General features: G+C 44.4%; 1 protein-coding gene across 1 annotated transcript in view; it reads left to right on the top strand.

The window, feature by feature from the left end:
* Positions 1–207: 207 nt before the first annotated feature.
* Positions 208–15,949, top strand: part of znrf2b (zinc and ring finger 2b) — a 174,686-nt gene continuing 158,944 nt past the window's right edge. The window contains exon 1 of the mRNA XM_080203303.1: positions 208–1,406. Within this exon, the coding sequence (XP_080059429.1) occupies positions 953–1,406 (454 nt within the window). The 5' untranslated portion in view covers positions 208–952. The remainder of the gene's footprint in view (positions 1,407–15,949) is intronic.

Genomic DNA, 15,949 nt, shown 5'->3' with positions numbered 1-15,949 from the left:
CCATGTCCCCCTCTCTCATTGTTACTGTGTGATCTTTGTGCATTGTTCCTTTTCTCTCTCGTTGTTACTGTGTGATCTCTGTCTTTTGTTCCATGTCTTTCTCATTGTTACTGTGTGATTTCTGTGTATTGTTCCATGTCTCTCTCTCTCTCATTGTTACTGTGTGATCTCTTCCTGCTGTTTGTGACGTGCCCTGACGCTAGGAAGTGGGGCAAGTCAGCCACTCATTGAGTAAGTCTCCGTGTGTGTGTGTGTGTTTTGTGAGTGTGTCTCCGTTGCTTCATGTGGTCGTGCGCTGGACTTCAGTGATGTGTGCGAGCCGGCGTTGGCGTGTCCCCCTGCCGTGGCGGGATCGGGGGACTTCCCGAGCCTGAGGAAGGGAGGAGAGAGAGAGAGATCGTGAAAGCGGAAGACAAGCAACAAGCTGACTTTTGTTTGTGTGTGTCGCGTCCTGCCTGCCATGCTACTGGTGTAACTGGCGATGGCGGAGGGAGCTGGGCAGCGGCAGCCCAGAGGAACGGCGGCTGGAGGTGAATCGGGAGCCCGGCCAGCAGGGCACTTCCCCGGGCTGCGGGAGTGCCTTCACCCGGGCACTTTGTGAAGCTTGTTGCCACCCTGCCAGGAAGGCGGTGGCCAAACTGCGGGCTGGCTCTGGTGCCTGGCTATTGGGATCTTTCTATTCTTTACCTGCACTCAAGTATTCTTGTGCCCTTTCTTTGATAGTAACACCTACCAGCTATTGCGAGGGGGAGAGAGAGAGCTGGCCTGCTTATTTACACAGTGGAGAGAAAGTGGGAACGTTTTTATTTATTGAGATTTCGTTTTTCCCCTGCTGAGGAAATCAGGAGGCAAAGAGGTGGAAAGTGGATCAGAAGTTTTCCGGAGAGCTCGGCGCGACTGGAAAAGCTCATTCCGTCTCCCTGTCTTTTGTTTTCCGGTTTTACTCCCCCACATGGGGGCCAAGCAGAGCAGCCCGGCTCCGAACGGGCGGACCCGGGCTTACTCGGGCTCGGATCTCCCCTCGGTCACGGGCAGCAGCAACGGCAGCAGCCGCTCGGTGGCCGCTTCGGCGCAGGGCTCCGGGCTCGCCGCCGGCGGCGGGAGCGGACACACCACCACCAGCAGCAGCAGCAGCAGCGGCAGCACGCTGGCCAGCGGCCGCCTGCACCTCCTGCCCCCGGCCGCTGGACCCCGCACGGCGGCAGCCAGCAGCAGCAGCAGCAGCAACGCCGGCCGCAACACCTCGCTCAACATCCCCAACAGCGGAGGCACACACGGCAGCTCGCAGGACGAGTCGGAAGGCAGCACCCCGGAGGAGAGCACGGCAGAGCGGCCGGGAGGTCAGCCAGCCCCCCGCTTACTCATCGGATCCCTCCCCGCACACCTTTCCCCTCACCTATTCGGAGGTAAGAGACGCTCTTCCGGGCTTGCTTCTCAAAACCAATGTGGGTTCAACTGAAAGTGGATTGGGGAAGGCTCCTGAACAAACATCCCTGAAATCAGCCGGAATTCCCATTCATCTGACAAAAGAATTTAACCAATGCGCCTAACCTACCCAATGCACTGAAATAGGAACCCAGATTCGATCCCTATCCCAATTGACCTGGTCTCTAACCCACCAAATGCACCTAAATGGGGAACCCAGGTCAGATTCAATCCCTATCCCAATTTTAACCTATTCCCTCTGTCCAATCTCACTCTGAACTACCTTCTCCACAATCCAACCTCATATCAACCTCTCTCCTTGTGTTGAAATGTAAAAGTGTAAGGGAAGTTCTGACCCCATCCCATCCCAACCCAATCCTCCCCTCCTCGGGATTGTCTGAATTCGTTCAATATGAGTTTGGCCCATTCTGTGTCAGTTTGGGCTTCCTGGCAGTGACATCTGCCTATTGTCCAGTATTTTTTCTGTTCAGATTCCAAGAGCCGCAGTGATTTGCTTTGATCTAATGTATTGTGTGTTTTGTGTGAGTTTTTATCAAAATATATTGTTAGTTCCTTGCTCCGGAACACAATCATTCTTTGAGAGTAGTATCCAATCCCCAAGCACCGTGTTCCGCAGAGACTTGGCAACCCGGTCCATTTCACCGGCAAAGACATCTCACCCAGCACATCCCCATTAGATGTCTTTTTTTTGTGTGTGATTCTGTTTATTTACATCCATGTTTTCAAAACATATCTTTGTCTCGCTCCGGCTGAGTCTTAACAGGTTGTAGTGGGAGACTCAGGAGTAGAAATAACAATTGGGAGACTTTGATTCCTCTCACCTGCACCCAGTGCTTGTTGTTCCATTCAGTTGTGTTTGCTCAGATATCGAACTCTTGACTAAACTATAAAACGACTTACACCCGCCGGACCTAATTCAATGAGCCCGCATTATAAACACAGTAAAAAGTCTGACAACACCAGGTTTTAGTCCAACCTATTTATTTGATAATATTCTCACAAGCTTTCGAGGGGTTACCCTCTTCGTCAGGTGAATGTATAAAGGCAGAGTGATATGAGTTTGACACCATAAAGTAGCTGAGAGAGCCAAACCCTCCTGAGATTTGTGCAGGGCGCTGACTCTAATCATAGTTGCTTAATCTTCCACTGTGCTGTCACATTTACCTGCCTCTATCTCCTCCTATTACTCAGACGCAATGTGTATAAGCAGTGACTCCCTCTCGTTATTTTTATCTATCTCTTTATCTGTGTGTGGGGGAGGGAAGGGTTGGTGGATACAAAATTTAGTTTTATTTATTAGTATCATAAGTAAGCTTACATTAATCAACATTAATGTGAAAATCCCCTAGTCGCCACACTCCGGCACCTGTTCAGGTCCGCTGAGAGAGAATTTAACATGGCCAGTGCACCTGACTGGCACATCTTTCAGATTGTGGGCAGAAACCAGAGCCTCCAGAGGAAACCCAAATAGACATGGGGAGAATGTGCAGACAATGACCCAAGCTGGGAATTGAACTCGGATCCCTGGCGCTGTGAAGTAGCAGTGTTAATCATTGTGCCATCATGAGAAACATACTGCAACCTTTTGTGTTTTGCTTGGTTTGAGTTGATTCATTTATACATAGATGAGAACCAGGGTTTATTTGAATGAGGCCACTTTGTTGGCTCACAGCCTTTTGACTGACCTTTTCTGCAGTATGTAGTTATCTTTCCCTTGAAGATCCCTCCATTCTTAAGGATTGAGATTTTATTTTTTAACTAATTCAAAAGCCGCTCACCTGTGCCAAGTTAAAATTGGGCTGGAGGTTATTTTCTCTTTTCTCCCAGGACATTGGGCCATTTCCAGAATGTGTAGGAGGGGGTCAGTCCCAGTCTGGACTGCATAAGGGTAACAGGCTCAGCTCAGAGTTGGTATAACTGTTCAGCTAACTTGCTTCCATGGTTTTAGCTGTACGGAGTTGAAAACTGATTACTGGCAGATGCGCTCGTACATTTATTGTTGGGGTGTTTTCTGAGGGGAAAAGCATGACCTTTGATTGACAGTATATCCATTAAACACCACTGAACAGCACATCAATTAAACACCAGTTTGAACCATTCCAGGCACCACTGTGATAGTTCTTGAATGTGTTCTGTTCGTTACATTACACCCACCCTAGTATGTAAAGTATTTTTGCATGTAGTCTTACCATATGATTTAGTAAGTGGTTAGGATGAGTTCTGTGTTGACACACTGACATAATTTATAATTGGGTAAGAAGGGTGAATGGGATGACCAGATTATACACTGGAAGAAATGTCAATTCTGTGATTTTTTCATATAATATTTTCTCCGTGTTTCCCTCTGTATTCTCTATCACTCTCCCTCCTCCCTCCTCCCTCCCACCCAATATTCTCCCTCATGATATTGAATTATGCACTTCAGCCTGGAAGGCAGGTAGGCAATGGGTGGCCAGATTAACGTGACTTGTCTCTTACAGAGGGATGCTGGGCTAAACTCTCTGTTGCCTCCCTTCTCTCTGTGCAGGGAGACATTTGTCCTACGCTAAGCCCCTTCCTGTGGTGGGTGGCTATGATGTGCAGTCCCAACAGTGGGAGAATTTTGCAAGTGTACTTTGCCACTTTGTGCCACCACACTTGGATGTTCTAACACACGGTGCTGCCTTGGACCAAACCTTCAGTTTTTTTGCACATGCTGTATTTTGTGACTAATTTTTACACTTAAATTCTAAGTGTAACTTATGGTAAATTAAATAATCTTGTAATGTATGCCCTAGTGTAATGGGTATCATAGAATCACTGCAGTGCAGAAGGATGCCATTCAGCCCATTGAGTTTGTACCCATCCTGGCCCTATTCCTGTGATATTTACCCTGCTAATCCCCCTTACACTAGGATCAATTTAACATGGCCAATCAGCCTAACCCACACATCTTTGAACTGTGGGAGGAAACCGGAGCACCCAAAGGAAATGCATACAGACACGGAGAGAGTGTGTAAATTCCACGCCACTGGTGAGGCTGGAATTGAGCCCCAGTCTCTGGCACTGAGGCAGCAGTGCTAACCACTATGCCACCATGCGTTCCAACAGCTGGAATAATAAGAGCCCTGGACCCAGAGCATGTGAGCCAAACCTCATCATGACAGTCTGAATATTTGACTTCAGTGTAAAAATAATTGTGGAAGTGAAAAGCTGAAATTAGTAAAAGTAACCATTAAGTTCCTTATCCCAGGTTTAATTATGGCTGAAATGTTGTAAAAAAAAAACAACTGGTTCGCACTGACATTCTTTATGAAAGGAAACTTGCCATCTGTATCTGGTCTTGCTGTAGTTGACTCCAGCTACACCAATATGGTTGTCTCTTAGCTGCTCTCTGAAGTGGCCTAACTAGCCACTTATTCTGGGGAAATTGGAATTAAATGTTGACTTTGCCTGCGACAATTGCTGAGAATTAATTTAAGGAAAACTCAATTCAGAGTTCTATGTTGGGCAAAAAACACACACTTAATTATTTTGCCTCATGGCGAAAACTGGTGCAAGGACATCAAGTTGACTACTGTCTTGCAAGTTCTATGTATAGTATTTGCTGAGTTGTAACATACACCGCCGCAACTAGTTCCTCATTTTTCTAGCTGCTCATAATTTATTTGCAAATATGTCTTTTACACCTGTTTGGGGCAATACGGTGGTGCAGTGATTAGCACTGCTGCTTCACACAATCAGGGACCTGGGTTCGATTCCTAGCTTGAGTCATTGTCTGTGTGGTGTTTGCACATTCTCTTTGTGTCTGCGTGGGCTTCCTCCGGGTGTACTGGATTCCTCCCACAGTCCAAAGAAGTGCGGGTTAGGTTGATTGGCCATGCTAAATTGCCCCTTAGCATCAGGAGAACTAGCTACAGTAAATGCATTGGGTTATGGGGATGGGTGGGATTGTGATCAGTGCAGACTCGGTGGGCTGAATGGCCTCCTTCTGCACTGTAGGATTCTATGATTCTATTGACCAATTGGGTTTTCCTAACGTAAAGAGTTGCCTGCTAAAAAGGTTAGTATGGATTATCCAACAGTCCAACATGTCTATCCGCCTGTCTCTTTCCAGGACAGTCTATTAGACCGATCCAGTATTTCAAATTGTTCAGCTTCTCCCTGCAGAGGTCAGAAAGCAGTGATGGCCACATTAGTTTATTCGTTAGATGACTTTGAGAATCAAACACTCTATTTTAGGAACTGCTCTAACAGCGGGGGAATTCCACCACTCTGCTGTAAAGTGCAGGGGATGGTTGGATGAGGAAGTTACAGCTCAATTGATATGTGAAGCTAGTTTAAAGAAGACTGTCTTAAAGGGGCATAATCTTTATAAGGAAAGTCTTCTGTGGGTGTTTTCTACTTGGAAAAATGATGAGGTTGTTTCCATCACATCATTTTCATGTAGTCAGTTGATGTACTTTTATTTTCACTGCATCACAGATTCTTAAGATAACGAAAATAAACTTTGTCCAGCACTTTTAATGAAGGTTCACTTTAATTGAGTTCCAAATGATTCTCTTATCAGTGTTACTTTGATAAGTATAAATCTAACCTAAAGTTGTGTTGGTAAAACACAGTGCCGTGCACTGTCTTCAGTTTATAACCCTCAGTGTCCATTAGAATTAGAATCCATGTTTCTAGGACAACATGTTGATGATACAAAAGCTTCTGTTTGTTTTTAAAGGGCTAATAATTTCAATCTAATTGTCATAACAAGTAAGAGGATGCTGATTTGATTGCAATTTTCAAATGCTCAATACAGGCTGCTTTTCCAAAGCAGCAGGAAATGTAGACAGAGTCAATGGATGGGAGGCCGGCTTTAAAGAAGTTTTCCCTCGAGCCTGCCGTTGCTACTTTCTCCTCTTCTCTTTTGTTTCTTTTTCAATCTCACTTGTGTCCACCCTCCCACCCAGTGGCCATTAGCTCAGCCAGAGCCTGCAAAGTGTGGCAGAGGGAGAGAGAAAAGAATGGATGGCCCGAAAGGGGAGATCTCATTGAGACGTATAAGATGATGAATGGGATGGATAGGATAGAGGTGGAGAGACTCTTCCCGCTCAGAAAGGATAGTAGGACTAGGGGGCACAACCTCAAGATAAAGGGGGGGGCGGTTTAGAACAGAGTTGAGGAAGAATTTCTTCACTCAAAGGGTGGTGAATCTCTGGAATTCTCTGCCCGTTGAAGTGGTGGAGGCTACCTCGCTAAATATTTTCAAGATGCGGGTTGATGGGTTTTTGATAAGCGAGGGGATTAAGGGTTATGGGGAGAGGGCGGGAATGTGGAACTGAGCCACAACAGATCAGCCATGATCTTATTGAATGGCGGGGCAGGCTCGAAGGGCTAGATGGCCTACTCCTGCTCCTATTTCTTATGTTCTTATGAAATGCTTTCTTTGTATTCTTTGGAAGTGTAGCAAATGCAGCGGCCAAATCTGTGCACAGCTAGATGCCACCAACAGCAGTGGGACAATGACTGGATAGCCTGCTTTCTGGTGGTGGTTGCTGAGGGGATCATTACAGCCCAGGGCATAGGGAAGAACACATCTGCTCCTGTTCAACATAGTGTCATGGGATCTCTTCTGAGAAGACACATGGGGGGTGGGGGGGGGGGGGGGGGGGGGAACATGGCGGGGTACTCAGTTTAACATTTCATCTTTCCCACGCTGCACTGGAGTGACAGCCTAGGTTCAATGGTCAGGTCTCTAGAGTGGGACTTGCACTCACAACCTTCTGCCTTCAGAGACACCCACAGAGACATGATTGACAACAGAGTAGCAGACATCCCAAAGCCAGATAGAATGGACCCAGGCGAACTGTGCCTCTGGAACTCTTACTGACAGGAGAGAGAGAGAGATGGAGAGAGAAGTTTTATTCTAACAGCCTGTGTTTTAATTCAAGCCCAGAAGCAGTAGAATAATGGGGTGGCACAGTGGTTAACACTGCAGCCTCACAGTGCCAGGGATGTGGATTCCCGGCTTGGTCGCTGTCTGTGATGAGTGTGTTCGTGACTCTGTGCCTGCTTGGGTTTCCACTGGGTGCTGTGGTTTCCTCCCACAGTCCAAAAGGTGTGGTGGTTAGGTGCATTGGCCGTGCTACATTCTCCCTCAACGTACCCGAACTGGTGCCAGAGTGTGGCGACTAGGCGGTTTTCACAGTAGCTCCAGTGCAATGTTAATGTAAGCCTACTTGGGACACTAATAAATAAGCTGATGACTGAACTAACAAGGATCTATTGTGGTGCTGAGAATATTTTCTAATGGTTGTTTGACAGTTGTTGAAAATGATAAGCAGCCCCTTGTGTGCTAAGGCATGCCCTGCGGCTGTGGGACATGGGGTCAGTCACGAGTTGGGAATTGTCTGCTGGTAAACATTGAATGGAAGCTGGCCACTTTTAAAGGGAAGCACTTTTTAGTGTTTGCCGCACTTTTTAGTGTTCGCCACACTTCTGCATTTTCGGGCAGCTTGTTTGTTGTGAGGTTGACATTTGTTGCCCACTCCGAGTTGCCTTTGGGAAAGGGGGCTGGTGATTTATAAACATCATTATCGGTCGCATGGGTTACGGAGTAATGAATGGTGCAAAGATACTGAAAAGCTGAATGGTGTATTGGGACTGTGATTGTAATGCCAATAACAGAGTGTTGGCTCAAAGGAGAAACAATAGGGAAATTAATGGCCCAGATCTTCCTGTCAGCGGCAAAGCTGTGACTTGCACTGCTGACTGCATTTAACGTTGCATTTTGTAACAGCCGGAGGGGGAACTTCCTTTTCTTGCCTGTAGCATGGGTCAAATGTTGAGGAGAAAAACCCAGCTTAGTGGATTTGTGCAGTCCAAGTAAAAACCCGTTGTCCTTCTGTACTGAAAGCTTGTCCCTTGAGGTCTGCCTTCAGTTCAGTGTTTCTGGGTGTTTTAAATCTAATTTACATCCTAGCTTCCACAAACCCATCCACGTGTGCTGGGGTCAGAGCTGAATAAATCAGGGTGTGGGGAAAAATAAACTAGGTATATCCCAGACCAACAGATAAAAGTTTAAATGTTAATGGACCCTGCTGGGATCATCAGTGGGATTTCTGTAGGTACAACTCAGCACCCCAGAGTTTCTGATTTCACATTCGCCCTCGAACCAAAACATTGAATGTATTCAAGAGACGGCTAGATATAGCACTTGGGCGAATGGGATCAAAGGTTATGGGGAGAAAGCAGGATTAGGCTATTGAATTGGACGATCAGTCATGATCGTAATGAATGGCAGATCAGGCTCGAAGGGCCAGATGGCCTTTTCCTATTTTCTATGTTTCAATTGCAACCAATATTTTAGTATTTGCGGCTCTTGGGGACTGGAAGATTTACTTCAATATTCCGAGTTACAAAATATCCAGAAAAGATGGCAAAAGGAGAGGTGGTGAAAGGGGAAAGAGAAGAAGGGGAGAAATGGCAGTACTAAATTAATAAACTTTTTTATGGCACTGGAGAAGAACGATGTACTTGAGAAGCCAAGGTGTGAGTCTATTTGGTCAGTGTTGAGGAATACTAGAGGAGCCATTATGCCACTGGGTGTATGTTGGTGGCCACCAAATAATGGGAGTTTCAGACCATTGCAGAAAGGTGCAAGAACTACAGGGTAGCATTAATGGGGAATTTCAATAAAAGAAACTTGGAAATGAGCAGTCAGTTGGCAGCACAGTTCCCCCGCTGAGTCAGGAGATCATGGGTTCAAGTCCCACTCTAGAACTTGATGATAAAAATCCATGCTGACACTCCAGTGCCGTATTGTCTGAGATACCTTCTTTTGGATTAGATGTTAAACCGAGGCCCCAATTACTCACTGAGGTGGACCTAAAAGAAGCCATGGCCACATTTCTAAGAAGAGCAAATGGTGTTTTCCTCATTGCCATGGTATTGGCACATTTGTTGACCATAAAAAGCCCTACAAAGATGCAAGTGACTCTTTTCATTTTAGACTGGGGTAATAACAATCTAACGGGCAAAGAGCAGGAGGAATTCCCAAAACTTATACTGGCACAGTGGTTAGCACTGCTACCTCACAGCACCAGGGTCCTGGGTTCAATTCCCAGCCCTGGTCACTGTCAGTGCAGTGTCTGCACGTTCTTCCCGTGTCTGTGTGGGTTTTCAGGTGCTCCGGTTTCTTCCCACAGTCCAAAAGGTGCACTAGTTAGGTGCATTGTCCATGCTAAATTCTCCCTGTGTGTATCTGACCAGGCACCGGAGTGTGGCAACTAGAGGATTTTCACAGTAACCTCAATGCAGTGTTAATGCAAACCTACTTGTGATTAATGAATAAACTTTAAAAAGAAAATAACTTTCTTGATCAGTGCTTTCAGTCCAATGAGGAAGAAAACTGTGCTGGATCTTGTTCTGCAATTGCAGTGAGGCAAATGGAACACGCTTCATTAGGAGCGCATTTGGGGAACATAGATCAGATTTCAAATGGTTATGAAAAAGCAGAGTGTAATCAAGTATGAACTGGAGGAGGGCTGATTTCAGTGAGCGGAAAAGTGATTTGAATCAATAATTGGTTGGCAAAACAGTAACTGAACAACAGGAAGCCTTCCTAAAGAGGAAATGGTTCAGGTACAGAGTATGCACATTCTCATAATGAGAAAGGAAGGACAATCAAGACTAAAATATGGATTGTTAAAAATATGAAAGAAAGAAAGGCTTATGAGAGTTGTAAAGCTCACAGTGCAGTATAGAATTTAGTTGAATATTGAAAGTGCAGAGGTAATCGTAAAAGAAATGGAACAAGGGGAAAAGAGAGTATGAAAATAGGTAGCTAACAGAAAAGAGGAAGTCCCTAACAAAATAAACATCGTGTACATATTAAAGAGGTAATCAAAAAAAGGGTGGACCTGATTTAGCAAGTAAGACTGTCTGGTGGAGTCAGGGTGCTTGACTGAGATATTGAATTAATGATTGTATTTTCCTTCACTGTAACAGTAAAGGAAGAGACAATAGTGATTTTTCGAAAGGATAACAATACAGAGTGTTCTTAAAAGGTTAGCAGGCAGAAAAATCAGTTGCTCCAGTTGGTAAGCATCTCAGTTTAGAGAGAAGTAAGGGTGGGAATTGTGGAAGATCTGGGCACAATCTTCCAATCCTCCTTGGACATGGAGGTAGTGCCAGAAAATTTTACATCTGTTTTTTTACAGAACGGGGAAATGGACAGTCTTGATAACTGTGGAATAATTCATCTGTTTTGGATGGGAAACTTATTGAGTAATTTAGGACAAATTAATTGACATAAGGAAAAATATGTGCTAATAAATACGTGAAAGTCAGGATAAAGACAAATTGTATTTGACTAACTTGATTGAGTTCTTTGATGAAGCAATGGAGATGGTTAATGAGGGCAGTGAGGTTGATGGTATATATTGACTTTCAATGTGGTTGAACCACATTGAATTTGGTATTTGGTGAAGTAGTCCAGGATAGCCATGATGACTATTAAAGGGACACTGCCATCATGGATACACAGTCGGTTAATGGTGTAAACAGAGAGAAGTACAAATGATTGTTTTCCATACTGAAAGGAAGTTCTAATTCCCAGGAATCAATAATGAGACCAATGTTTGATCCTTCTTCTTCAGGTACCATTCCCCAGGAAGCAATCCTGATTCCATGATTGGTTTAAAAAATATCAGGAGGATTTCATGGATAGTGTGCATGTCTTGTTTAGGTCAAGTAATCCAAAATCATTGTTATGGTCTAAATCAGAACGATCACTGCGAATTCTGCAGTACCTTTGATCATTTAGTTGTTGTGGTTGGCAACTATAGATTTCCATTGGATTGCTCCATGATTATACTTGGTAAAGTATTGCAGTGATTTGCAGTTATGGGTGGTCAGGAAACTTTTCATTTTTACATGCTATGGGTGCATTGGAGGGATTTGCAGGCTCATGATCAGCTTGCTTGGAGCCAGGTATTGAATGCACTTTCCAAGGTGATCAGGTCCTGAAGTAGAAGTTGAACCTGGAGCTTCTGGTCCAGAAGCAGGGATGCTCCCACTGTTCTGTTTGATATATGTATCAATAATCTATATTTGACTATAGAGAGCATCATTTCAAAGTGTAATAGCAAGTTTTGAAGATCTTGGCAAAACCATTCAGGGAAATCTCGATTAGTGGAATGATCAGGCCTTATTAAATGCAGATAAGTGTGAAGTGATGCACATTGATTGGATGAATGAAGCAAGTTAATATGAGCTAAATGGTACAATCTTACAAGGGGTATGGAAACACAGATCTAGGGGTGTATGTATAAATGATTTTGAAGGTGATAGAACCAAGTTGAGAAGTTAAAAGTCCATGGAATTTTTTTCACTCATTAGTGGCACATGGGCCTCGCTGGCTGGTCAGCATTTATTGCCCATCCCTAGGTGCCCTTGAACTGAGTGGCTTGCTAGGCCATTTCAGAGGGCAGTTGAGAGTCAACCACATTGCTGTGGTTCTGGACTCCCATGTAGGCCTGACCAGGTAAGGATGGCAGATTTCCTTCCCTAAAGGACATTAGTGAATCAGATGGGTTTTCCAACAATCGACAATGGTTTCATAGTCAGGAGTAGGTTCTTAATTCCAGATTTTTTTTTATTGAATTCAAATTCCATCATCTGCTGTGGCGGGATTCAAACCCAGGTCCCCAGAACGTTAGATGAGTTTCTGGACTAATAATCTTGCAATAATACCACTGGGCCATTGCCTCCACAATTCCCCTGGCTTTATCAGGCAAATAGAGTAAAAAAGCAAAAAAAGTGTAAAAATACTGGTTAGGCCTTAGCTAGATGGATGGAATATGATGTTCGTTTTTGTATAAAATATTTTAAGAAGGACATCGAGGCTTTGAAGAGAGCGCAGAAGAGATTTATTAGAATGCGACCACCGATTGATATATTTCAGTTATGGGGATGACTGGAGTATCTGCCGTTGTTCTCCTTAGTGCAGAGAAGGTTCAGAGGAGATTTGCTGGAGGTTTGCAAAATAATGAATGGCTTTGATGGTAAATATGGAGAAACTATTGCTAATGGCAGCAAGTTGCCAACCAGAGGATACACATTTAAAGCGATTGTTAAAAGAATCGGAGGTGGCCTAAGAAAAGATTACACGGTGAGCTGTTATCAGAAGCGCACTGTCTGAAAGGCTGGTGAAAGCCTACTCGAAAGATAATAAGGTGAAAACTTGAAGGGGAAAACATTTATAGGAAAGGACCAAGGGCGTGAGGTTAATTGGATAGCTTTGACAAAGACCTGACACGGGTGAGATGGGCCAGTATCATCCTCTTGTGCTGTAGCATTTCATCATTCTCAAATTAAATATTAGGAGGTTTTCATACATGTCTTGCCTAGGTTCAAGTGATTGAAAAGCATTTTTATGGTCTTAAGAATAAGCATGGTTGCTACTAATTCTGCAGTGCCTTTGATTATTTAGTTGTGATTAATTTTCTTTTGCTCATTTCATTGAGGTGAGTGTTGGCAGGCTGTAAAAACAGAGGCTTTACTATTGTACTCACTCCTCTGTTCAGATGTACTCACTTGCCATTGTATTGTGTTCAGGGATTGGGGGCCAAATTAATTCCCCATTGACTGTGACTCCCTTTATCCTTCCTCAAACCCATTACCTTGCAAAATATTGCTCCACCCAAGATCAGCCTACTCTATTTGGCTCACTGGAGAGTGGGAGCAGACCATTCAGCCCCTCAAATCTCTTCTGCCATTTAATTGGATCATAGTTGATTAGTATCTTGACTGCATTCAAGGTTCCATGTCCCCCAATGCCCTTGTTATCAAAACTCTTACCAATCTCAGCTTTGAAATTTTTAATTGTGAACCTCAACATCATCTTGAGGGAGGATTTTCCAGATTTCTAATACCCTTTGTGCAGAGCAGTCCTTCCGGGTATCACGTCTCAAACGTTAGGCCCCCTTGTTATCTACCCCATGAACAGTGAGTGGGTGGCACGGTGGCACAGTAGTTAGCACTGCTGCCTCACAGCGCCAGGGACCCGGGTTCAATTCTGGCCTCGGGTGACTGTGTGGAGTTTGCACGTTCTCCCAGTGTCTGCGTGAGTTTCCTCCTGCAGTCCAAAGGGTTAGGTTGATTGACCATGCTAAATTACTCCTAATGTCAGAGGATCTGCCGGGCAAATATGTCGGGTTATGGGGATAGAGTCTGGGTGGGATTGTGGTCGGTGCAGACTCGATGGGCCGAATGGCCTCCTTCTGCACTTCAGGGATTCGATCAAATGCTCTAATTATCCTAAAGATCTCAATTTCGATCACCCCTTCTATCTATAAATCTAAGGGAATGCAAGGTCGGCCCATGTCCTCGTAATTTATCATTCTGCTGAATCTGCATTGCACCTACTGCAAGGACGATCTATCCTTCCTGGGCTGACTGCATCCCTCTACACGGAGTCCGACCAGAGCTCTTTTTCAGCAAGAATTTTAATATGTAAATGGCTAAACTTTTCTAACCAATTGGTTTGAGCCTTCATGAAAGTGAATTCTTCTGTAAGCTGAGCCCGGAGCTCCAGCCGTGGAGAGAAAGTGCTGAGTGTGGATTTCCAGCCCTACGAATATGCAAGTGTCGTGCCGCTTTGGAATTTTTTTTGACATCTAGGAGCCGGACTTGTGATCAGCCGGCTTGCCTTGAGAAGAGGTAAACCCTGCCTTGGCGTCACTGAGTGGCTGCAGCGAGACTGATTACACTGCAGACAGGCAAACAAAGCCAGCCTCCCTGCAGCACTGAAAATACGCTCAACAGACTATAGAGGTGCTCTTCACGTTTTCTGTCGTGACTTGTCTCTGGATCTTTGCCTTGGTGTTTTTTTTTTCGTTCATGCTTGATTCTAGCTAGCAAGTTGGTTGGCAGGTGTTTTGCATGTTCGATGCACTCACTCCTTTGTTCTCTAGACATGTACCACATTTCTAAAAGCCTGGCTTCCTTGTACAGGGGTGTGCCACGTGTTTGTGCTATACTTAATGCTGCCACTGTATTAACCTGTGCTATGGTGGAATATACAACCCTGTTGCAAAAACCGATTGATTAAAATTTAAAATGTTTATTAAGGTGCATTAAAACCGTTCCATACTGTCTTGTTTTAACATATCAAGCTTGGAATGCTGTCAAAATTGCCTCAACATCTGTATTTTAAGAGATATTTTATCTTGTCAAAGTTGGGAATGATAAATGACAAAGAACAAGTGTAAAACAGTGACTGGGCAATGCAGCATATGCAGTCAACTCTTGAGTTGGAAGTGTTTTTTTTCCCCCAAGGTCTTTTTAACCTTGTTCAAATCTGGAATAAGGCCAGGGTGCAACTCTGAACTTCACAAATTGTAGATCAAGAGATTCAATTGATAGCAAAAAGCTAGAATAAGTCCTCAAATATTTTCTAATTAGAAGTTTAAATCCCTCCAATTGTCCTACACCCCCTCCCTGACACTGAAAACATTGTCTTAAGATGCAGACCCACACTGTTAACACATTTGGGGTCTTCATTAGGTATTTTCAACAATGTGCATCATTGATATTTTTCTTTAAGTGGATACCATGACTCTTTATGATCAGGAGTTTCTCCTCAACTGGCCAATAACACTAACATGACCTAGGGAGGGTAGCAGCAATTGAACCCCTAGCGCGCACTGAATACTGTGATCCTGCATGTACTTTTCCCTTAATCTTCCAGAATGCGGAATGATAAGCACGTCACGGTGACACAGTGGTCAGTGCTGCTGCTTCACAGCGCCAGGGACCTGGGTTTGATTCCCGGCTCGGGCCACTATCTGTGCGGAGTTCGCACATTCTCTCTGTGTCTGTGTGGAATTCCCCCGTGTGCTTCAGTTTCCTCCCACAGTCCAAAAGATGTGCTGGTTAGGTTCATTGGCCATGCTAAATTCTCCCTCACACACCCAAACAGGTGCTGGAGTGTGACGACTAGGGGATTTTCACAGTAACTTCACTGCATGTTAATGTAAACCTATTTGTGGCTAATAAATAAACTTTCACATTAGATGAGGACAATCAAGCTGGCTTATTTTGCATGTACTATAAGAACAAAAAGAATAACAGGTTTCATCAAAATTCAATTTGATATCTTTATATCTCATGCAAATTGCACAAATTTGGGCCTTGAACTAACTGGCAGCAACCTCAGGAAGGGACATCGCTCTCTTTGTGAGGCAGTTATAGCACCCAATATCACCTTAACCTCCAATCAGTTAGTTGACCTAGTGTTCCTTGTCTACATGGTTCCCAATGGACTGAATTTTACACCCCACACCCATCATTTTTCACAACTTTATTTGAGCAGTGTTTGTTTTGGTTCCCATGGTGCTATTCTGAGGAGAGTAGAAGAGTTCACTTGATCTCCTGCCAAATATTCATTTCTCAACCAGTGCCACTAAACTACACCATCTGGACAGTCATTAATCTCATTGTGGTGTGTGAGACCTCACATTTCATGAATTAG

Source organism: Carcharhinus amblyrhynchos, chromosome 2 (genome assembly GCF_965287045.1).
Source record: "Carcharhinus amblyrhynchos chromosome 2, sCarAmb.v2.hapA, whole genome shotgun sequence".
In the NCBI taxonomy this organism is placed as follows: domain Eukaryota; kingdom Metazoa; phylum Chordata; class Chondrichthyes; order Carcharhiniformes; family Carcharhinidae; genus Carcharhinus; species Carcharhinus amblyrhynchos.
Note: the sequence above shows the minus strand (reverse complement) of the source record. Positions and strands in the feature narration are given on the sequence as shown.